The sequence below is a fragment of the Pseudorasbora parva genome, chromosome 22 (genome assembly GCF_024679245.1).
Source record: "Pseudorasbora parva isolate DD20220531a chromosome 22, ASM2467924v1, whole genome shotgun sequence".
Classification (NCBI taxonomy): domain Eukaryota; kingdom Metazoa; phylum Chordata; class Actinopteri; order Cypriniformes; family Gobionidae; genus Pseudorasbora; species Pseudorasbora parva.
Window position 1 is genome coordinate 29,028,594 of NC_090193.1, and position 25,445 is coordinate 29,054,038.

At 40.0% G+C, this 25,445-nt stretch overlaps 2 protein-coding genes across 3 annotated transcripts in view; one reads left to right on the forward strand and one right to left on the reverse strand.

The window, feature by feature from the left end:
- arhgef10la (Rho guanine nucleotide exchange factor (GEF) 10-like a) overlaps window positions 1-25,445 on the reverse strand; it is a 187,879-nt gene that overhangs the window by 132,917 nt on the left and 29,517 nt on the right. For both annotated transcript variants that reach the window (XM_067432393.1, XM_067432392.1), the window contains exons 2-4: window positions 7,728-7,991; window positions 5,532-5,553; window positions 3,259-3,416 (exon numbers count right to left, since the gene is read on the reverse strand). In XM_067432393.1, coding sequence (XP_067288494.1) covers window positions 3,259-3,416; window positions 5,532-5,553; window positions 7,728-7,986 — 439 coding nt within the window. In that variant the 5' untranslated portion in view covers window positions 7,987-7,991. The remainder of the gene's footprint in view (window positions 1-3,258; window positions 3,417-5,531; window positions 5,554-7,727; window positions 7,992-25,445) is intronic.
- LOC137058634 (uncharacterized) lies at window positions 19,214-22,878 on the forward strand. The gene is made up of 3 exons (XM_067431983.1): window positions 19,214-19,358; window positions 19,431-19,480; window positions 19,557-22,878. Exons 1-3 carry the CDS (start codon window positions 19,312-19,314, stop codon window positions 22,535-22,537), a joined length of 3,078 nt encoding a protein of 1,025 aa, XP_067288084.1. The 5' UTR covers window positions 19,214-19,311; the 3' UTR covers window positions 22,538-22,878.

A 25,445-nucleotide genomic window follows, 5' to 3' on the forward strand; every position in this document is an offset into this window, starting at 1 on the left:
AGAAAATAGAGAACAGAGGCATCAGAAACACACTTGCTGCTCTTTGCTTCTTTTTTTTTCTAGGATTTTATGATTTAAGAGCTGCTTGCCACAAGTTGAAGGGTTTATCCAAGCTAACATACAGCTCATATGATTACTTCTTGTGAGTTTTTATATGCCATTATATGCTATACTCTGTGATCGCTTCAAGGATTTCAAGTTCAGTTTTGTTGACTTGTTTTGATTGATGTTGACTGGAGCAGAGTTTTGTAATACAGTGTAAATTCCCAAACTGTAGTGCTCCAGTGAACAATCAAAAGAAGTCAACAAAACTGAACTTGGCGGGCCACATTGATTTTTTCTTTTACAAGATTATTTGCCCAGAACAATTTCTTTGTAAAATTACCCAAAGCACTGTTTTCAGCTGATCAGACAAAGTTGCAGAGGGAAAAGATTGAACTAAAGGCAGGTCGTACAGCAGAAAGCTGGTGGCATGTTTGATGGTGGCATGCCTACAATGCTACAAAAGGAAGTGACCTTATCTGGCAATCTGTCACCACATCAAACCCAACACAACTGCTTTTCCAATCGAACAGAAGAAAAGAGTGGAAACAGCCATTATGTTCACTCACCACAGTTAGTCGTTTTGCAGCATTTACCAATCTGGAAGGGAATGAAAACTGGAAGAAGGGCATTTTAAAATGTTCAAACTAAGCTCACTTCTGGCTTCTAAATGCAAATTGCATTCTATTAAGGTGCGAATTACAGGGAGTTATAAATTACTTGTACATATTAATAAGCGTTTCCGTAGCTCTGATTTATTTTAAAGTGTCCATTTTGGACACCACTAAAATAAGCAGTTAGACTACAACAGGCTTCCGTCACATTTACTTTCGAAATTGTTACTGGAGACTAAAAACAAACAAACAAAAGTGATAAGAATAAAATAAGAGGCGCTTTATAAATGTTCAAATAAATATAGTAAAGAATATCTACAGTTGTAAGAAAAAGTATGTAAACCACAGAGTCTGTGAAAATGTGGATAAATTGAACAAAATAAGAGATCATAGGAACATAAAACATATTTAAAATATTTGCATGGGGGGGGGGGGATTCCTCAGTTCTCCAGCATCTTTTGCCTTATTTTAACCCTTTCCAGCAATGAATGAATGATTTTGAGATCCATCTTTTCACACTAAGGACAATTGGGGGACTCGAACACAAATATTAAAATAAAGGTTTAAACATTCAGCTCCAAAAAGGAACACGACGCATTAAGAGCCGGGATATTACCTTACAGAATACATTAATTTACTTTGAGTTATACACTCAACTAAAGGATTACACTGAAAAAAAGGTGTGTTGGATTTACATGATTTAATCATGTACAGTGGTTCCACATGAATCAATTCATGTGATTAAACAAGTCAATTAAACAAACAATTTGTTCACATAACTTCAACATCATGGAATGAAGTAGTTTTTAAGTAACTCAATTGAGTAGTCTCAAAATTATTTTAAAATGGCTTCCTAACAACAGTGGTGTGCACAGGAGGGGCTTCAGACCCTGCCTCTAGTCAAATCACAAGTTTATGTTGTTTTTGTACATTTTTGTGGTCACTTGACTGATTAATAAAACTGCACTAACTAGCTTTCACTAGTTTTTTTTTTTTGTTGTTGTTAGTCAGCAATAGCACAATGATATCCAGTGCTATGCATGAAATGCTCTTTAATGCCATGTGCTGTCTCAGTCCACAGCATAAGCAATCGCTCTGCTCTTCTCCACTACGGTAACCCAGTATAATTTAAATTGTTCTAATTATTCCAACATAATTAAACATTAAACAATATAAAGTATCCCCCTTATCTAATTTTGGTTTCTTGAACATGACAGTGAGTTCCCTGAACTAAAATGGCCCCCACAGTCACTAGATCTCAACCCAATAGAGCATCTTTGGGATGTGGTGGAACGGGAGCTTAGTGCCCTGGATGTGCATCCCACAAATCTCTATCAACTACAAGATGCTATCCTATCAATATGGGCCAACATTTCTAAACAATGCTTTCAGCACCTTGTTGAATCAATGCCACATAGAATTAAGGCAGTTCTGAAGGCGAAAGGGGGTCAAACACAGTATTAGTATGGTGTTCCTAAGATTCCTTTAGGCGAGTAAGTGCTCAATTGCGAGTTATAAAGTCAGAATTGTGATATAAAGTCAGAATTGAGGCATAAACTTGCAATTCTGACTTTATATCACAAAATTCTGCCTTTATATCATTTTCCAACACGCAATTGCTAGATATAAAGTCGGAATTGTAAATAAACAGTTTATACCTAAATAAACAGTTAAACTCTCCCTTACACTGCAATAAACACATGAAAACAGAGACCAATGAAACACCACAGTCCAATAATGATACAACATTAACAAATGCTGTGGAAAACATTATTGTTTATTTGTTTTCTGTGAAAATGGCATTCGACAAATATGTCGCTGCATCTGCTGAAAAGCCAGGTAATTATTATGTCCCCAGTTAACACGATTCCCAGTTGATCCACAACATGTCACTGACCTTTTTGGCTTGCCATAGAGGTACACAATTCTTTGCCGGGAATTTAATCTCTAATTGACATGTTTTTGTTGGTTATAATGAAAGGATTCACAAGCACGCATAACTCCATTTTGAATAGATTCAGACCTGACTCTGATTAACTTAAACATGTGATTGGCCTATGCATTCACACACTCAACATATGTTTATGATTGGCTACAAAGAACAATGCTGCAAAAACACATTGTAAATAGAAACATTTGAAGCTCACAGAGAGCTTACACAAATCCTCATAGGAGCATTTCAAAGCAGCCTGCTTGATATCAGCAGGTATCGTCATTGCAGAAATAAATATGGCAGGACAAAGATTCAACATTTTCAAAATATTTTAAACATTTGGAATTGAAAATATGCATTTATGATTCATGCAGTGCACAGGTTCAAATAAATTTAAAATAATTACATCATAACTAAAATTAAACCTAGAACTTTAAATCCCTTTAATCCATTTGAGTTATTTAATTCCTTTATAATTATTATTAAATAATACATTCAATTATTAAATATCTAATAAAACCAAACCAAATTGTGGTTAAAGGATAATAATGAAGGAAGAAAAATTAAGTTAGCGTGACTCATTTAAATAGTCAAATATTACTCTATTATTAATATATAAAATACATATATAACACTATAGCTGTAATATATTAGATTTTTGTCTCTTACCTTCTGCATTTTGTGCTGGGCTGTGTCCGGTATTCTCCGTTTCTGTGTTTGTTTTTTTAACAGAGCATGTTTCCCTCTCAGTGTTCTCCACAGTACTAGTGTGGTCTTCTTCTTCGTTTAAGTCCTCTGGTGCAGCAGAGTCTGTGAAAGCTTGATCTCTGAAAGATTCCCCAAAAATAGAGCCGTTTTATTGCTGACCTCTCAAGGGTATAACAGCACTGAGATCAGCTCAAGTCCAAGACTGGGTGGTGGCACTTTTTATCCATTATTAGTGCTCCAGTGTTTTGTGTAGAGTGAAAATGGAAATGTGGTGGAGTGTTTACAGTGCAAGTTGGATAACCAGTCATTTTATCTTCATGGAATTTGATGACATTTAAATAAACGTTTGTTAAAGGGATCCCATGGTGTTGAGACTTGTATGGCTTAATATAACATAAATGATGTCTCTTACTGAATTATGTGGTAGAAAACCCATGAAAGATCTACGTTATTTAAAAAAATCGATTTTATATTTGGACCATGGGCGGCGCCATTTTGTTTGCGTTCTAGGTTGATGACGTAGATTGGTTGAACTCCTCAATCAGCTGGCGTTACCCGTTGCTATTTTTACCACAACGCAACTCGAAAATTGTTTCAGAGTTAAACAAAACAAATGAATTGCTTTGTAATTGTACTTAAAACACACTCAAACATACATGTGCACACAAACTCACCTACACAAGTCACAAACAGATCGGCGGGCGCGCACACAAACACCTGACTGCTCTGTCTTAATCGCATGCATCATCACCAAAACATCCTGCCTCTCTTCCTCACGTTACTTTATCCCATCGTCCTACCTAGATATTTCCCTCTGCTGGTCACATTAGGCATTATAGTTAATCTACTATCAACAGTCTATCTAGGGAACAGGATGTGTTGAACAGGATATCAACACAGGGAATAGATTGAGGGTTATGTATACGCGCGCAGTGCGTGCGCGTGTGTGTGTGTTTGCGCCGATCTGTTGGGGTGTGTGTGTTCGCGCTGATCTGTTGGGGGGTGTGTGTGTGTGTGTGTTCGCGCCGATCTGTTGGGGTGTGTGTGTGTTCGCGCCGATCTGTTGGGGTGTGTGTGTGTGTGTGTTCGCGCCGATCTGTTGGGGTGTGTGTGTGTTCGCGCCGATCTGTTGGGGTGTGTGTGTGTGTGTGTTCGCGCCGATCTGTTGGGGTGTGTGTGAGAGTCTGTGTGAGAGAGAGAGTTTGTGTGCACATGTATGTTTGAGTGCGTGAAGTCGGACAGCTGTTTGTAAATCGGCTTTACTCGTTATTGCGGTGGAACGTGAGACTGAATGACTGCACTCGAACATGTCCACTATGGTGTCGGACAACACTACAAATGTCCGTCCCTTCAAATAATGCCCTATTTAAGGGTATAGGGTCGATTTCAGATTCAGCCCCTGTCGTGGAGACTGAGCAGCCCAACATCTCAATTGAGACAGAGCCTGTCGTGTGCGCGCCCGCCGATCTGTTTGTGACTTGTGTAGGTGAGTTTGTGTGCACATGTATGTTTGAGTGTGTTTTAAGTATAATTACAAAGGAATTCATTGGTTTTGTTTAACTCTGAAACAATTTTCGAGTTGCGTTGTGGTAAAAATAGCTACGGGTAATGCCAGCTGATTGAGGAGTTCAACCAATCTACGTCATCAACCTAGAACGCAAACAAAATGGCGCCGCCCATGGTCCAAATATAAAATCGATTTTTAAAATAACGTAGATCTTTCATGGGTTTTCTACTACATAATTCAGTAAGAGACATCATTTATGTTATATTAAGCCATACAAGTCTCAACACCAGGGGATCCCTTTAAAGCTATTGCAGGCCAGTCAGCTTAGTGTTTCTTATGTCAACTTCATTTAATTAAAATAGTTGACTTGTCATTCGAGTTGTCAAGTGAGTTGCCATGGCTACTTACATACCCTGAAAAAGTTACCTCCAGTTTGGAACTGAAAGTTGAGGTTATTCGCTAACTTACTCTAAAACATACCTGGGTATAACCTGCTTTCTGGAATACCCCCCTGGATTCGCTCAGCAGTCTATGTGTTTCAAGATACAATTCTGTGCCGCAGTCAGTGCAACCTGGACTTCAGTTTCCAGCACTGTTTAAATACTAAGGTCAATAAAAGCGTTTCCCGTTTTTGGCTGATGTATTCATGTTTTGAAACCATCAATAAAATATAATTAGCAAGTGTCTGTCTATGGTGTTTGAAGTGAAACCTAATTTTGTAACTTACCTATTGTTGGTGGTTGACAAATCTGCAAAGAAATTAGGAGGTGGGAAAAAAGTAAGGATTTTATGTAGTAAACCATTTTAATTTAATGGGTATAACATGTCCACTAAACAGGTTTATGGGCTAAAATGGTAAGCTATCTATGGCAAATCCTTGCCTGAAAGTATTTTCAGTAAACATGGTTAATTAAAGGTCCGATGGCATCGATAATATTTCATGAGGTGCAAGAGGCATGTCTGCTGAGAGACTTGAGCGAAAACACCCACTGTTGTGATTAGCTGACATGTTTGCATTTGAAATTAGTGGCAGAGGGGGTTGGTTTAGTGAGGCGCAAGCAGCACTTCCAATCCAAAGAGAGATAGAGAGCTGGGCAAAGATTGCTGAGAAACTTATTGTACCGAGTTGTTGAGAGCGCTGCGAGATGTTTCATGCTACTAACAGAAACAACGTGAAGTTGATCGTTTTAGTCACTTGCTTGATTCACTGATGCGTTACGCTTAGGGCATCAAGACGGCCAGCTGCTGGGACTGACTGTATTAAACAATTTAAAAAGAAAATCTGTGAACTTGTGAATGATTAGCTACACATCAGAAATCACTGATCACAGATCAGGCATTAATGAACACTGTTACTGACTGTTTGTGGCGGTGCTGTCGAATCCATATGGTAAAGCCTGTGCTGACATCACCACTGATAAACTAAATCCATTCTCTACTAGTGTTGTCACGATACCAAAATTATGACTTCGATACGATACCAGACTAAAATACCTCGATACCGATACTAAAGCGATACCACAGTAAAAAACAAACAAAAACAGATAATATGAATAATATGACACCAGACCTTGTTATTCATTGTTTTATTTTTGTTACTAAAAATTCACTTGGCCAGCATGTTCCTGCCCTGGCTTTTGACCATTCCCTCCTATTATTGCTATAATAACTGCATGCCAGTGTGAACTATCCTTACAGAGATCACATTCAATCATGTTATCATTCACTAACCTTTCACTTCTCAACAGGTTGGGATGAACAAAATCTTATTTTATGATTTGAGTAATTTAATATTTTTTAAGATGTAATCTTATAATTATAATATAGATTTTTAGTTGTATCTTGTTTTTAAAAATAAGCAAAAATGCAAATTACAAACAATATGACAAAAACACTGCTTTATTTTTCAGCTACATTAGGTCTTATTTAACAGTAGCAAGTCAAGAAAGAAATTAAATAATCAAATATAAAACTGCTTACTTAGTCTTCACTCTAAAATTTAACTATACACTGATTCTTAATAAATATATTTTAGTTATTTAGCCAACCGTGGTGGTTTTCTATTTTTCATTGTTTGCTTAACATTAATCACAGAATATTAGGTCTGGCTTAAGACCTGCACTGATCTAATTACCTTAGCTGTAGGCTACACGTTCACTAAATAAATCTCCGACTGTGTTTACCTGAATACTCGCCAGACCGTGCATTTTTACATATTTTTGACCATTCAAACCCAAATAATAAGCCGCGAAAGAACTGAAGGGCGATCGCATGTTTGTTGTCTGAAAGGCGTGTGCGAGCTTCAGGTTAAAGTCCGGCAGCAAGAGCGCGTCCCGCGCTGCGCTTTTTCTTCTCATGCGCGCATATTTCTGTTGCTTTCTTTATCATGCGTTGCGCGTATATATTTAACTCTTCTACCTCTAATGTTTATTGAACGGCTAAAGCAGAGCTCTGCACACACGTCCTGACACCTGCTGTCACACATCCACGCACATTAAGAAATGCAGCTCATAGGCGCTGTCCTCCTTAAAGTACCGGTACTAATAAAAGTCCATATCGTACCGTTTGTAATAGCAGGGTATCGCAATACTTTTCTAGTACCGGTATATCGTGCAACACTATTCTCTACTAATTCTCTGGACAGGTCCTTTCCTGGTATGACGCCATAACAGAAACATTCAACATCAGCTCGTCTGGTCTGTCATTTTCTCAAAGGCAGAGAAAGACAGCCAGTACTCGGTTTACACTGATCAAAATTTCTAGCCACTTGGGGGACAATATTCAGGCTATGGGAACTTATATTAATGTTGAAAAACCTCATAAAATGAAAATTTCATGCCATGGGACCTCTAATTCCCATTAACAAATATGTTTTGCAGTGAATACTTAAGATGTGTGGGAATGACTGAAAATAGAACCTTACTAGTCTTAGAAGTACTGATATCCTCCTGACCAGCAGGGGAAACTGTAGTGATGGCTTGGGATGAATCTTCATGTTTTTCCTGAGTCTCTCTCAATTTGCCTGAATGTGTCTTAAGTTCACTGGATATGCCTGATGTCTCCTCTTCAAAATCAGTCTTGCCCTTTTGTTTGTCAATCTCATCCTCAAATTCAAATTTCTTTCTCTGCTCTTCGTTCTCCACATCCTCCTCCAGCTGCTGATCAGATGAACTTTTGGACATAGGCTCTGTAAAACAAGAGTCAAATGTTATTATACAAAATGTATCACGCTATATAAGTTTAGAGGGCAGCATGTCATTACTGACAAAATTTGAATTTCTTCTGTGAATGTGGTATAAAGTCCACAGTCTTTAATTATTTACCAAATGATTTTGAAACAATACAAGTGAAAAACAGAACTGGTGTATGGGCTGTGCAAAAATTGGCTGCTCAGGGAATTAACAGAGGTGGAAGTTACTGCTCAACAGAACTCAATTTCCACATTTATTTTAAATGCATATCAAATAAACTACTATTCTGAAGCACTCAGTTGTTGTTTTTGTTGGTATAGCAGTTCTGCATTTATTAGTTATGCACCTGTCATATTTTCCTCAAGAAGTGCTTCTGGGTGCATACAAAAAAATGTAAACAAATTTCACAGACTGTACTGAGATCAGCTCAAGCCTAACACTGGGTGGTGGGTGGGGCACTTATGTTTCATTATGAGTGTATTCATTATTCATATACAGTGTTTTGTGTAGGGAGCTTTAACTTGTGAAAATGGAAATTATATGGACATGTTGGTGGTGTGAATAGAGTAATATAACCATACAATAAATTTGATCATTTTAAATAAATGTTTATGTTATTTAAAGCTGGTATCGTAAGACAATGTTGCTTATGTCAACTTAGTTTAACTAAAATAAAATGTAATGTATTTCAGCATTCAATCTCTACAGTCTACTTCAGGTTTTAATAGTACTTTTAAGAGTAATCATCTATTGCCTCCAGTGACACGTTAAAAAGTTTTGACAGTTTCAAGTTGACAAACCCAATTAGGCTTTGTTGATACCATGACGCGGATCATCAGCTTTCTATGTCAAACCAGAATATTTTATAGGGGTTTAGTATTTGTACATCTTCAGGTTTTAATCTATTGCCTCCAGTGACATGTCATCACACATTTATATCAATTTACACCACATTTTACCTAACATTTCAAGAGCAGTGATGCACTTCACTTGCAATAGCTTGTTTGCAGTCACACGGTTTTGATGATGTGTGGAAGATGGAGGGCAGGAAGTGAAAAACAGATTGGAGAAGATGGAGGAAAGTCTGTACTGTGCTGGTTTAGAAAGCTATAAACAAAATCTCAACATATGTTGGAAGTGATATTATGAAGAGAAGTAATTATGTTATGAAGAGGAGTAATTATTCTACTGAATTGGAAGACTTGCTTGCCATCTAGATGGTATATATAGAGAATATGAAGCTGCGGTCACAGCGTGTTGATTTCTGGGTCTGGCTTGTTTATATCGTGCTGCCTTGTTGCTAGTGAGTTTAGGGTAGTATTTTGATTTTCTATTGTAATTGTAAAAAATGTCATGCTGCATCAAGATTTGCCATAGGAGCTCATCATCATCATTCAGGGAGAAACCTTGACAATGTAATGCGCTTTTCTGCCTTTTCTATGAGTAAAAACACTTCAGGGAATCAGGTTAAGGAGGTTGATGGGAATATGCTCGGTAGAAAAGCTAGTAAAAATTTCACATTTGTTGAAATGTAAGGTGCAGTATGTTAGCCTCTGAAAGTGCTCCATTGGGCTGTGATTATGGGGCATTTCAACCGAACCAGGAAAGACCTCAATTGGACAGACCTACAACCAATCAGAGCAATGAAGCGACGCAGTGTCAAATGTCAACAGAGCTCAACTGCACTGTGTTGCCAAGTCCGCTTTTTTTTTTCTTCTGCGAGTTGTTTTCCATGTCCGCGGGTTGAAGCGACTATTATGCGATATATATATATATTATGCGATAGACCCATGAGTGCGAATTTTAGCAGACAACCTTGCCAAAATAAAACACATTTTACCCCCCAAACACTATTTTTTCCCGGAGAACCCCCCTCGAGAAGATATTGTTTAGGGCTAGTAGTTGGCAGGTTTTGTTTTGTAAAAACTTGGCAACCCAGTCTGCACACGCGCTGGAATAAACGATCTTTGCTGGTATTGTAAAAAAAAATAAAGAAAGAATTTAATGATACACAGAGTACTTACCCAACATGATCATAATTTTTGAGAGAAATTGTGAAGGTGAATGCATATACAAACGAGCTCTCCGTTTAGGATTCGAACAAATATAATCCAAGCCCCTTTGATGACGTGATGATTACGTTACTGTTGATCATCTGTCCGTCATCGTCTAAAGCCCGCCCTGATGATTTCATTGGTCCGAACAGTTTCTGTTCGGAGATAATTACTCCTCTATGGATCGAGGCCAGACCGAACTGCCTGACCTAACAAAATTGTGGGCGGGGCTAAGTTCAGCTGGCATCCAGGCTAGCAGTATGTACAAAATATATACAATATACAAAAACCACCAGGCCATTGTTATATATTTTGTTCAGTTGAGTTCTTACAATATCCCAAATGTTTCCAACGATTTGTAAATTCTGAGAAAATTGCTATTTTAACCAAGGAGCCAGGGTGTCTGAGGGAGTCGCCTTTCAATTGCGTCATATCTGCGTTACCCTCGGTTTCCGGTTTTATTGGCACACTTTACTCTTAGCTGTGTAAAAGCACCTGCTGAGCGAACGCACAGAGTAACGTCATAACATCATTTTAAACACTTAAATGTATCTAATATGATAAACAGAGCTGCGCTACCTCATAATACGTTAATAATTGCGTCCATGAACATGATTTCTGCACAAGTCCTATGTTGATTCTTTTCCACCGGCTGTGAGGTGAAGACCACATGTCCCAAGATTCTGCGCTCAAACTGGCGTCATCAAACTATGCCCTTGTTTTGAATAGGCGCCCTCTAGCGGAAGGATAAGTTACATAGTGTAGCTTAAAAAAAACTGTTTCAGTCTGTCTGCTGAATGTGAATTTTCTCAATTCTCCTGCATGGCCATATGGGAAAGTGAATATTAAAAATAACAACAATTAAGCTTCAGTTACATTCACACCTTTCCAACAAAGAAATGGATCAACTTCTGTCAGCTTGTTGAACATTTTTATTTGGACACATTTATACCATATAATAAAGGCTGAAGCAGCAGCAAGTACCCAGTGTGTGAACATTGCGTTACCACACTGTAACCAGATCAACATTGTAAACCAAATTCTCCAAAACTTCAGTGAAAACATTAAATGAACATGCAATTGTAACCCCTCCTGTTCGAACCCCTGCTCCAAGCAGGACTCAAACCCAGGACCACCAGCATTAGAGTCTGACACTAACAAGGAGGCTAAAGACTGCAGCATCTAACATCAGTCGCTAGAGCGTCTCTTGGGGGTCAGGGGAATTAGGTTTACTCACACAGCGACTACTGTCGAACTGGCCTCTGTTACACAATGCAATAAAATATATTTTTCCTGCGAGCCCGATCTCACGAAAATGCGTATAAATAGTACGAGTGTGCAATTTTGTGGAATGTATACGGCAAAATGAGTTTAGCCGTGCATATGGTACGCGTTTTTTTGCGTGCATATGATAAGCACTTTATGGCGTATTATATGTATGAACCACCCACCCCACCACCCCGAACCTACCCAAGAGCGTGTCATCTGCATGTGAAAAACTGTGTAGCATATGCACGCCCAAACTCATTTCGGCATATCCATTCCACGAGATTTCACACTCGTACTATTGATATGCATTACCGTGTGATCGTGTTGTTCCTGCAGACAATACCAAGAAGAATGTGAATACTTATCCAAGTCAAAAACAAAAGGTAAGCCTGAATCCATATTTACTTCAGTGCCAGCAGACCCAAAATTCAATTAAAGGCAACAACTTTTACATTTAGAAAAAGTGATAAAAGTTCTGTAAATGATAAAAGCTCTTTGGGGTTTCTCGGTTTGACCGATTTGAACAATAATAAACAACGCAAAACAGAAGCATTTTGAGTTTGTGATAGTGATTCCTACATGGAAAAATCCCTTACTGAAATGTGAATGTGCCATGTGAAAACAACTTATAAGGTAAACAAACATGCCAGGTAAAAAATATAAATGGGCTCTTTAACATTGGAAGCATGGCATACATCCATTTAACTGCAGTTATATGAATGTACAGTATGTGTAATCCCTGCATATGCTGGTTAGGTATGTTTTGAAGCATGGTAGCTGGTTTAAGCTGGCTGAAGCAGCTCAGGACTAGCTTAAACCCGCTCATGACCAACTAAGGACGAGCATAAACCAGCTCAAATCAGCTGCATGCTTCAAAACTTAACCAGCATATGCTATTTTTTTCCCCAACAAGGATACCATTATAAAGGCTGGCTGTCAGAGATAATCTCACAAGCTCAGTTGCTAGAAGAAAAAAGCAGGGGCCTGTACCATGGGTTACAGGATTAGTTTCAAGTTGACAAAACCAAACCAATCCAATTAGACTTTGTTTGTACCATAAAGCGGTTCATCAACTTTCTGTAGTCAAATTTTTTTTAGAAGTTTAGGCGTAACATCAGTAAAGAACAACCAATCACATGTTATGGAACAGATTCACATCTCACGAGAGAGCAGCACTCATTTAAGCCTTGCCAACTGAAACATTCAAGAGCAAGATGAGGAAATAGAACTCACACATGCTGAGGGAAGACGTATGTGCACACTCATATTAAGTGTGTAGATAGCACGCAGATATAGAGGGTATAAGCATGTGACATCACCGTCAGCTGGAGATGGACAACCCTGTGCCCCCCTCCGGACAGAGTGAGATGGACTTGATAATAGCTTGTGTAAATATCTCATATAGAGGTAAGCCCCAGTGGCTTAAAGGGGTGGTTGCATGCAATTTTACTTTAACTTTAGTTAGTGAGTAATGTTGCTGCTTGAGCATAAACAGTATCTGCAAAGTTATAGCGCTGAAAGTTCAATGCAAACAGAGATAATTGTCTTTTATAGTTATGGCAGTTTATTGCCTACAAAAACAGCCGGTTTGGACTACAATGAGCTTCTTCCCAGGTTGGTGACATCATAAACCCTTGCTATTAACATTAGCACTGCCCCAGATGTGACTTTTGCCTGTAATAGTAAGGGGTGTGGCTTTCCAGACAACCTGTGCTTGGCAATGACAATGACCAATACATGAAACTTCATTTGGCCATCTAACCAATCTTAGACCATTGCATTTTTCTGAGGGATGGACTTCATAGAAGCAGGAAGCAAACGAGCTGTTCAAAGGACAGTGGAGAGAGCGGTGTGGAATAAAGGTCAAATATAAGAAAAATATGGCATTAAAAAAAAAAAAAGTATTAAGACATGTTATACTGCGCCCCATAAACACAACCAATCCTATAAAAAAAACATGGAACCACCCCTTTAACTCATTCCAAGCTTGGAAAAGGAAGATTTCAACTCAATTTTTCTGGTACCAGGACACTCCAGAAACCTAGTTTCAGCTCAGTAGTTCAGCCCAGTGTCCAACAACCAGTCTGCGTGTATTCATTTCAGCTACAGCTCTGTGAATCAGCTCGTTGGCCTAACTCTTTCCAAGCCTGGAAAAGGTAGATTTCGACTCAGCTCCAAGGTTTTTTCTGGTACCAGGTCACTCCAAAAAACTTAGTTTTAGTTCAGCCCAGTGTGCAACCAGCACAAGCCAGCTACCCGTCTGTGGCCCAGCCTGCTGGCCGACAACCAGCACAAGCCAGCTACCAATCTGTGCCCCAGCCCAGTGTCCAACAACCAGCATGTCTGTCACTCAAACCAGTGGCATAGCGCTTTCCAAGCCTGGAAAAGGAAGTTTTCAACTTGGCTCCATTATTTTTTCTGGTACCAGGCCACTCCAAAAACCTAGTTTTAGCTCTGAAGTTAAGTCCACTAACCAACAACCAGCACAAGCCAGCTACCAGAATACGGATCAGCCTAAAGTGCTGCAAACAGAAAAAGCCAGTTACCAGCATGTAGTTCAGAGGAGTGGACAAATGGTTTTCAAGCTAGTGAAGTCTCAAGGGGGACAACTTTACCAAACTGGGTCCAAGCTTTACTCATGCCAGCAGTTTGTATTTCAGCCCAGTTACCAGCTTGCAGCCTAACCATTTCAGACTATGTATCAGCATCCATCCAGACCTAGTTCTCCATCTCTAACTGGCCCTGGTGAAGTTTGGGCAGCCAACCTATGAGTCTATGGTGCAACCAAGCCACCTTGTCCCTCCCAGACCACTGCAATCCAACTTCCAGATTGTTTTCAGACCAGTTCAGCTGTCTGGACAATCTAGCTAGCCCACCATTTCCAAGCGGACAGCCCCTTGCTCCGAACGTACAACCAAGCTTCTTGCCACGCCTGTACCATCCAGCTATGGTTCTGTATCTCAGCCCAGTGGTGAGCCTTCGAGGGAACAGCACCAGCCTGGTTACAGCCTCTGGCCTGGCCGGGGTAAGGGGTGTACTAGCCCTTAGTGAACCCTGTACTATCAAGCAAGCTGGAAAATCTAAGCTACCAGCCTCAAATACTGTCTAGCCACCAGTCTCTCAGTCAGTCTGATCCTCAAATCATAACAGTGCAGTCTAGGTACAAGCCCCAGGTGCAGTTAAATTATGGGACTGTCTCAAAGCCTGGATTACAGACATCTTCAATGCCTGGGCAGTTGAGTTACCAATCTGTAACAAGATCAAGTTTCCAATACCTGGAGCAGCCTAGCAGTCACTTTGTCAAGCTACAAGTCTGTTATAGTCAGTGCAACCTGGACTTCAATTTCCAGCACCCTTTAATTACCAAGTCTGTCAGTGGTCAAAATGCTCCTCTTACCCAAAGGCAGAAGCATTCATCCCAGAGCAGGTTCAAGCTAATTCAACAATAGATATTTACTTTTTTTGCTCTTTTCTGTTTTTGTAACCATCAATAAAATATCATCAGCAAATGCCTGTCTTGTTTGTGAAAACTAACTTTTACAATGGTGGGGGAAAAAGTGTTAAAAAAAACAAAACAAAAAAAAACACAAACATGACCTATCTGTGAGTCCGACGGTTAAGTAGAGAGGTTTAGATTAAGCGGTTTGAGTAATCAATTATCAGAATTTAACAAAAATATATTTATTCAGTGTTGTCCATTATATTTCACCTGCAGCAGCACTGTGAACTTTTGTAATGATACATTTGGCCATTAACTTAAACGCATCATTATATTTAAACTGCAAACACATGAGGGGAGTCTCTGCATTAAAGACCCACACATGGCAAATCAACATGCTACTACATTCCATACTAATTGGAAATTAAACTGGTGGATAATTTTAATTGTGACGATGATTGACAGTGCAGTTTAAACAGTGACGGGATGCACATAACTAGTGCCGAGTTCACATTGCCCGATTTTGACTCGCCGACAAATGCCTTTTAGTTCAAGGAATATTTTTTGTACTTTCATACTGAATATGGACGAGTGAAAGCACATTTTAAACAGGTAGCACTTATTCACACACGCAATTGTTCTCTAATGCATTCAAACAAATGTAATCTTACTGTGCTTATCTGCTTATAGTAATCTGATTTTGAACAAGCAGAAATCTGTAAGGTAGTGAGCCGTAGATAAAATAACTGATGAAAAATGTACTACTATCTTCATCTTTCCAAACTAAATTGACTTTTAACTTTAATGCTGATAAAGTCTAATAAGCTTTGGCAGAGCGGTGTTTCTAATATCAGTGAGTGTGGAAGGGAGCGAGAAATTGTGAACACGGAGCGGGGTGATTAATGCTTAGACCATAGAGAAGAAATTGCTGCCACTCCACTCACAAACTAATTTCTGCAAAGAAACTAGGAGGTGGGGGAAGATGTGAGGTTTTTGAGTAGTCAACTAATTTAACTGGTAACTGTTCCATTGAGCAGGTTTGTGTTAAAATTGTAAGCCATCTATGGCAACCTTGCATGAAAGCATTTTTTCAATGTAGTTCAGTAATGCCCAATAGCAAATGAGTTCTGCAGTGAGTTTAAGATGTGGGAATGAAACTTAAAAACTTGCTAGTGTTGTAAGTACTGGTACACTACTGACCAGCAGGGGAATCTGGGCCTCATAAATTGACAGAGGTGGTCAACATACCTCCATGATTTCCACAATCATTTTAAATGTATATCAATTCTGAAGCACCTTTTTTACCCTAGTTATTTAATCTTCAAATAAATAAATATTTAAAGCTAGTATTGCAAGACAGCCACTCAGTTTTGCTTACGTCCAATTTTAACACATTTAACTAATCTGAATGTATTTCAGCATTCAATCTCCACCGTCTACTCCAGGTTTAAATAATTTTTTTAAAGGAATCATCTGTTGCCTCCAAAAACACGTCATCACATATATCAATGCACCCCACGTTTTATGGAACTTCCGCCTGTAAGTGTGAATATTCATAATTTATCTGTGGCAGTTTTTAACAACCAACCACAATGTTGTTTGAACATGACAACCGCACCACCGCCCGCGGTGGCTGAGTAAAACCGGCGGTGGTCGGCCAAATAATTTTCTTTTTTATGTGAATGCTGTTTTATGTGAATGTGTGTTTGAAGCACGATGCTTTATTTACAAAAAAAATAATAGGTTCACAATTAAATGTTACCTCGCAGCCATGGAAACATAAGATTTATGCCGAACGAGATACTTCATTTTCGTATCTCAAGATTTGGGGAAATAAGAGACTCCATGTCCAGTAGAATTCGTGGAAACAAACACAAAGCTTAAATTTGGCTCACCTCACAATGTTTGCCTCTCTCGTTCTGCATAAATGTTATGTTTCCATGGCTACGAGGTAACATTTAATTGCATTTAATTATTTATTTAGTAAATAAAGCATCGTGCTTCACTCGTGTCATAATTTCCAGGTAAAACAGCATTCACACACAAAAAAAAAAAAAAAATGTTTGGCCGACCACCACCGGTGCACCTCAGCCAACCCGGTGGCGCTGTTCACGGTCACTGGCACAGCCCTTGACCACTGCGGTGGTAAAAAAACTGTCACCGCCACAGCCCTAATCTTAGGCGGTGCTAGCCTCCGCTCACAGAAGCATGACATGCATCCTTTTAACTGCAGTCATTTCATATAAATGTGTGAGTGTAATGGCATAAAGGCTATTGTCGCTAATCTCACAAGCTTTGCCAGTGGAAAGAGCAGGTCGAACATAAGACAGCTGTGAGCACCTCTTTTAACTACAGATTTGTTAAAGTTTCTGTGCTAAATGGGAAGACAAAGAGGTGTCAGAAATTCTATAGTTTGGATTTGTTATTCACACAGGGATTAAATGCTGAATTGCTGCTGAAACACACCCATCAATGGAAAAGGCTATTGGCTGCATTTACCGATAATGTTGTCTATTAGTGCGCTAAAAAGACTCTAGGCAACTTCTAAGCTTGTTTACCAAACTATACAATAGGATGTTGGATAAGCTGTCTCTTCAACGTTATAAGGTGCTGTCCAAGGCGATAAGGTGAGTCCCACAAGGGTCAATTCTTGCGCCACTTCTAACCTGTATATGCTACCACTGAGCCAAATAATGAAAAATAACAAAATTGCTTACCACAGCTACGCTGACGATATCTACTTAGCACTATAACCTAATCACTATAGCCCCACTGAATCCCTGTGCAAATGATCTTCAGTTTAACAAAGAAAAAACTGAAATCACTACATTTGGAAACAAAGATGAAATTCTCAAGGTGAACGCATATCTTAGACTAAATGTCTAAAAACAAAAATAAATTAAAAAAATAAGCCAGTAATTTTAGACAGCATCTCATACAGATCACTGCTATCAGGATTGTGAGCAGAACCAGAAAATGTGACCATATCACACCAGTCCTCGGGTCTTTACATTGGCTTCCAGTGACATTTCATACATTTTAAAATACTTGTTTATAACTCACTCGATGACCTGGGACCTCAATACATTGCAGATATGCTGATTAAATACAAACCCAACAGATTACTCAGACCATCATAGGCCTGTTGCATAAAGCTAGCTGAACAAACTCTGTGTTTAAGAGTAGGTCTAGAGTTGACAAATCCAACCTGGTTCAACTGTTTCTCAAAGCTCGCTATAAACGTTCTCTGTCAACTCAGGTTTAATCCAGAGTTAGCGATTAACTCGGAAGCGCATACACCTGAATGTGTGACGTGTGGCAAACAGCCAATCACAATGTCCGTTTGATTTACTTCTCTTCTGAAGATTGAGAGATCGCTTTGACACTGCTACTGCAGCGACAGTTTGAGAAGGCAGCTGAAAGAATATCTGACTATATCAATGCATGATGTGAATCAAAGAAATATGCCTAATAGGTTCAAAGAGCACAAATTAATGCACATTGTATAAAAGAATTATGAATGCATATATTTATATTACTATTTGGCTTGTTACTACTATTACTTGTTGTCGTTTTTTTGTTTTGCTGTTTATGTCTACACCTACCCTAACTTAAGAAAAATGCAAATACACTAATTAAATGATGCAATATTGATGTATGCATGCCCAGCGACCATAGTTTTATCGCCTTCTAGTCTTTAACATGCGGGAGGTGGTGTGATGACAGCTCTGTTTCAAAAAATATACGGATTGGCAGTACAAACAAAAACTCAAGGGTGTTGGTTTCAGATTTATACACTTCTGGGACCCAGTTTCAGGCTCCCAAAACGCTGGAGTTGAATTTTTTACGTATACAGCTAAATGCCGTTGGCTGCGTCTGAAAACCTAGGCAGCTGACTCGTTGTCTTACTGCCTCGACATTAACTCTGCAGGCAGCGTTTTGTGCATGAAGGCACCTCACAAAACTAATTTTGGACAGACTTCTAAGGAACAGGGTTTAACAGTTTAATGGTCTACAGCAAAATAGAGCGAGCTTTGGTGAGAACTAAACATATATCTAATTACTACAGTAGTGATTTCTCACTAGAAATTACATCAGAAGTGTAACATGTTGGTGAAAAAAACTTGCATTTACATTTGCATTTACCAGTAAACGCAACTTCTGGACGCCATCTTTTTCCCCCAGCTCAACTGTCACTGATATCCCACAATCCTGTGTTGTCCATTCAAAAGCAGCAAAGGAAACATATATGCTGCCTTCTAAAATGTATCAGATGAAGGTATCTCAGGAGACTGGAAATGAAGCTAGGATTAGATTCGGATGCAGCCATATTGTGAAAATGGACACACCTGAAACTAATAATGACCAGTTAGAGGTTACTGCATCAACTGATTGGTCAGATTCAATAATCTATAAAACTGTCATTGGTGATCATTAGAGTAAGGCACTATAAAAGACCAATTCAGTAACAATTCTGCATGATAGCATAAAAGTATTTGTTTCTTTTTTGGGGTTGGGGTTTCTTTTTCACAGTTGATGTGTTGAGGGTTGTTGATGGTAGTTTGTTTGGATATGGGTGACATCACTATGCACATTTTAAAGTATGTTTTGATGTAATGTGTTTGCTAGTCAACTTTTCTATAAATTGCTAAAAAAAATATTTTGTTTTACAGTTTTTCTTTTGCAGTACTATTAAATCTTATTCATGACAGTGTTGCGACTGGTAAGTGCATCCAGTTGAATTATGCAAATGAGTTGATAACGCTAGTTTAATGATTCCCTTTTGTCTTTTATTGTAGTCTATGGATATACCTCTATCACCAATGGAGGCTATCCTGGCTATTTTAACCATGCTGTGAATAAGCAAAATGTCTACAGTTGGCATGACCCAGGTGTAGCAGGACCAATCAGGACCCTGGGTTCTAAGAACATTTATAGTGCTGCAGTTAAGGGAGGATATAGCACTGGAAGTCACAGTTCTCAGATTGGTTTGTCAGGTAGTCGAATTACCACTGAAAAACCTGATTCTGACACCAGAAGCCAGCTTCAGGGTTCTCAAGTTGCTTCAGTTGGAAGTGGCAATCTAGTTTATGGCTATAGAGGTAGTGCTGGGAGTATGGGCATGTCTGTGTATGGGTTAAGTCAGTCTGCTGGTGTTCGAAGCTCTGACACCATCCATACAACCTTGGTCTTGACGCCATTACAAAACAGTTACTCTGTTAGTGAGCCATTGTCCAAAAAAGGTTCCCAAATTCTACTGCAAAGTAGCAATGAGCCTAAGAAAAAGCCCATCAGTCAACATCCAGTGCCCACCATCTTACAATCCAGTGTTCAACTACCATCACAAGCCAGCAACCAATCTGTGGCCCAGCTTGCTGGCCAACAATCAGCACAAGATAGCTATCAGGCTGTATCTCTGCCCAGTGGCCCAAACCAATTCAAGCACCAAAAAAGAAGACTTCAGTTTGGCTCCATAGTCTTTTCTGGCACAAGGCCACTCCAAAAACCCAGTTTTAGCTCTGTAGTTCAGTCCAGTAACCAACAACCAGCACAAAGCAGCTACCAGTCTGTAGCCCAGCCCAGTATTCAACTACCAGCACAAGCTAGCTATCAGGCTGTATCTCCGACCAGTGGCCTAACTCAATTCAAGCCCCAAAAAGGAAGACTTTGGTTCGGCTCCATAGTCTTTTCTGGCACAAGGCCACTCCAAAAACCCAGTTTTAGCTCCGTAGTTCAGTCCAGTAACCAACAACCAGCACAAGCCAGCTACCAGTCTGTGGCCCAGCCTGCTGACCAACAACCAGCACAAGCCAGCTACCAGTCTGTGGCCCAGTCCAGTGTTCAACAACCTGCACAAGCCAGCTTCCAGTCTATGGCCCAGCCTGCTGACCAACAACCAGCACAAGCCAGCTACCAGTCTGTGGCCCAGACCAGTGTTCAACAACCAGCACAAGCCAGCTACCAGTCTGTGGCCCAGCCTGCTGACCAACAACCACCAAAAGCCAGCTATCAATCTGTGGCCCAGACTGCTGAACAGCCACCACCACAAGCCAGCTACCAATCTGTGGCCCAGCCTGCCGATCAACAACCACCAAAAGCCAACTTCCAGTCTGTGGCCCAGCCTACTGACAAACAACCACCACAAGCCAGCTTCCAGTCTGTGGCCCAGCCTACTGACAAACAACCAACACAAGCCAGCTACCAGTCTGTGACCCAGCCTGCTGACCAACAACCAGTACAAGCCAGCTACCAATCTGTGGCCCAGACCAGTGTTCGCCAACCAGCACAAGCCAGCTACCAGTCTGTGGCCCAGCCTGCTGACCAACAACCAATACAAGCCATCTACCAATATGTGGCCCAGACCAGTGTTCGCCAACCAGCACAAGCCAGCTACCAGTCTGTGGCCCAGCCTGCTGACCAGCAACCAGTAAAAGCCAGCTACCAGTCTGTGGCCCAGACCAGTGTTCGCCAACCAGCACAAGCCAGCTACCAGCCTGTGGCCCAGCCTGCTGATCAACAACCAGCACAAGCCAGCTACCAGCCTGTGGCCCAGCCTGCTGACCAAATACCAGCACAAGCCAGCTACCAGCCTGTGGCCCAGCCTGCTGACCAAATACCAGCACAAGCCAGCTACCAGTATGTGGCCCAGCTTGCTGGCCAACAACAAGCACAAGCAAGTTACCAGGCTGTGTCTCCGCCTAGTGGCCCAAATCATTTCAAGCCCCAAAAAGGAAGGCTTCAATTTAGTTCCATAGTCTCTTCTGGCACAAGGCCACTAAAAAAACCCAGTTTTAGCTCTGTAGCTCAGTCCAGTAACCAACAACCAGCACAAGCCAGCTACCAATCTGTGGCCCAGCCCAGTTTTCAGCAACCAGCACAAGCCAACTATCAATCTGTGGCCCAGCCCAGTTTTCAGCAACCAGCACAAGCCAACTATCAATCTGTGGCCCAGCCTGCCGACCAAAAACTAGCACATATCAGCTTACAATGTTTATGTCAACCCATTGTCCAACAACCAGCACAAGCCAGCTACCAGTCTGTGGGCCAGTCCAATGGGAAGGAGCCATCACAAGCCGGCGTCCAGACTAGGTATCAGCCTCTATCCAGACCTAGTTCTCTGTCCTTACCTCTGCATACAGAGTCTGTTCTACAGCCCAGTTACGTGGCCCCAGTGAAGCTTGGGCAGCCTACCTATGATTCTATGGTGCCACTCAACCAACTTGTCCCTCCCAGACCACTGCAATCCAAACTCCAGTCTGGTTTCAGACCAGCTCCGTTGCCTGAACAGCCTAGTTACCAGCCCTTGTTGCTTCCAAGCCAACAGCCTCTTGCTCCAAAGGTACAACCAAGCTTATTGCCTCTTGTTAAGCCTGGACTGTCTGGTTATAGTTCTTTATCTCAGCCCAGTGGTCCACCTTCAAGGCAACTGCCTCAGCCCCTAGTGAAGCCTGTACAATTCAGCTACAGACCAAGCAAGCTGGAAACCCTCAGCAACCAGCCTCTAGGTCAGTCCAGTTATGATTCCCAAGCCATACCAGTGCAGTCTAGGTACAAGTCCCAGATACAGTCAAATTATGATACTGCCTCTCAGCCTGGATTACAAACCTCTTCAATACCAGGGAAACTGAGTTACCAGTCTGTATCCAGATCAAGTTCCCAATCCCTGGAGCAGCCCCGCAATCCCTTTCTATCAAGATACAATTCTGTTTCACAGTCAGTGCAACCTGGACGTCAATATGCACAGTTGGCTTACCAGTCTGTCAAAGGTCAAAATGCTTGAAGGCCACATTCTGGTTCAGGCTGTTGCAACAATAGCTGTTTACATGTGTCTGCTGTTTTCAGCTGATGTTTTGAAACTATCAATAAATTATCATTATGCTGTGCCTGTCTGTTAATGAGAACTATCTTTGTTTTTTGTTGGTGGTTGACAAGTCTGCAAAGAAATTAGTAGGTGGGGGGAAAACTGAGGCTGATTTTGCATAGTCAACTACTTTAACTACTATGACATCCATTGAACAGTTGCTAAAATGCTAAGCTATGGCAACATTGCCTGAAACTCAAAGTAGTTAATTGTTGCCAGTAAATTAGTTCTGTAGTGATTACTTAAGAGGTGTTTGAAAACTTGAAAATATCAAACATGACAATTAGACCATGATTTACTCACCCTCAAGTCATTCTAGGTGTATATGACATTAGTTTAACTGCTTGTGGAGCCAGTTATATGATGGCTGATGCACTTTAATGGACTTCAAAAATTAAATTCACTGCTACATTCACTGCCATTATAAAACTTTGAAGAGCCAGTATATTAGGGCTGTTGCTTTTTATTCGAATATGCATTTGAACATGACATGAAATATCCATAATCGAACTATAAGCTATCCGGTTTTTAAAGTGACATGTAGCGCAATTTTTTACATTCGGGTGCGTTTACATGAAGCACTGTAATCGGTTTAAAAGTCCAATCTGAATGAAAATGCTCCATATAAACACCTCAATCGTAATAAAAATGCCCAAACTGAATGAAATTGTAATCGTTTTGAGATGTGTGGGATAAAGCTTTTCATGAGTCGATAAAACGAAACATTTCTCCATGTAAACGACCTGACCGGATTACTTTTGAGGATGCATCCTTATATGACGTACACTGCGCGTGCCACGCTCACATGCACCAAGCATGTTGACAAGAGGAAAGTACATTTTTCTGAGGGATAAACTTTTTATTTTGTAAGAAGTTATGAAGATAATGTTGGCATAATGACACTGTCCCTAAACTTACCCATGTAAGCAAACAATCAACTACTTCAACTGCGCCTGACATTAGAATACATTTTTTCTGAGATGATTATTACACTTTACGACAAATAAATAGCTTTTATAAAACCGTATAAGTCCTGGTGGCCGCTGAGAGTTGCTATGGCATCCATAAACATATTCCAGCTGCTGGAGAGGACAGTGGACGGCATCGACATCTGATGCGGTAACGGCGTTTTTCCATACAGGCTGTGGCCTGAGTCCTGTTTATGACTGTCAGAATGTTAATGCATTTGTGATTGAATCTCCGTTATGGCGGTGTCCTTTTTTTTTTTTTAATGGGGGGTGGGTCGTAGCAATTCGAATATATTCGAATACATTGCTTGATATTTGATATCCGTTCGAATTAGATTTTTTTTTTTTTTAAATGACAGCCCTACAGTATATTAATATAACTCCAATTTTTTTTGTCTGAAAGAATTTCATATACACATTTGAGGGCACTAACCCTTTACTAGTGCTGTGTAACAAATTGGATACATGCTAATTAAATTGGCTCAATTGAAAATAAATGCATTTGTATTTATTCATCATGAACACATTGATTATCAAGCTATAAATACTATTAATGTCATAAAATGACTCAAGTTTATACTTTCAATCAGAAAGATTATTCTGACTGTGAATAATTCCTGTTCTATTAGAGTACTAAAGTACTCAATGATACTATATTACAGATTTTTTCGATCGATAACACACTGACACTCAAGGAGCAAAACCTCAAACCAGTTCTGCACAGCTATAAGCACATTCTTAGCCTCACACTTTTTGCAAAACAGTAAACACTTACTCTACATTAGACACGGAAATCTAACCTATGTAATTTCTTTGCTATTTCAAGGCACTGCTTTCCAAAATACCACCCCAATAAACCAACTGATCAAAAACAGCCATCAGGTGGGTAAAACATTAGTGCAGGTACAACAGTGTTCAAAAAATCAGTTGGGTAGACACTTAAGGCTACAACATACTCCGCAACAACAGAGATAACAGTTCTCACTAGCCACGGCTGTTCTCGCAGCCCTGGTTTGGGAGTTCTCACAGCTTGTTCTTGACACATCGCCTGAGCAGAACTTTTTTATTGCGGGTGTCCGAAAACTATTGTGTGATTGGTCATAAATTTAAAGTGGACATGGTTAATGCGGAGAAACGCAGATGTTCGGCACCTGCTTTTCTCGTGAAGTATGAAATGTACTGGCCAGAACAAACTTTGTTCTTGTTCTCGCCACCTCTAGAAAATTAACAAATCAGGGGTAAGTACAATAAAAAGGCAAAGGCAAGTTTATGGTGATGAGTTATCGCTCGACATAACTCCATGATTTCCACATTCATTATATCAAACTAATATTCTGAAGCACTCCACTATTGTTTTTGTTGGCTTTTCTGAATTGATTATGCATTTGTCATTTTCCAAAGCAGTGATTTGTTTCTGGACAATACACAATTTAAACCGAACTACTTTCACAGACTGTATTTAATCTCCATATAAATCTGTTGCCTCCAATAACACGTCATCACACGTGTATATCAATTCACCCCACGTTTTACTTAACATTTCAAGAGCAGTGATGCGCTTCACGTGCAACAAGGTTAACATGCTAGGTCAAAAATATAAATGAGCTTTGTAACATTATAGGAAGCATGACATACAACATTTAAACTGCAGTTATTTTGTGTGTGTGTGTGTGTGCGTGCGTGCGTGCGTGCGCGCGCGCTAAATGGGAAGACAGAAAAGGTGTCAGAAGTTCTATAGTTTGGATTTGTTAAATATATGTTATTCACACAGGGATTAAATGTTGAATTGCTGCTGACACACACCCATCAATGGAAAAGTCTATTGGCTGCTATCTCTAATGCCCAAACGTATCATGAAT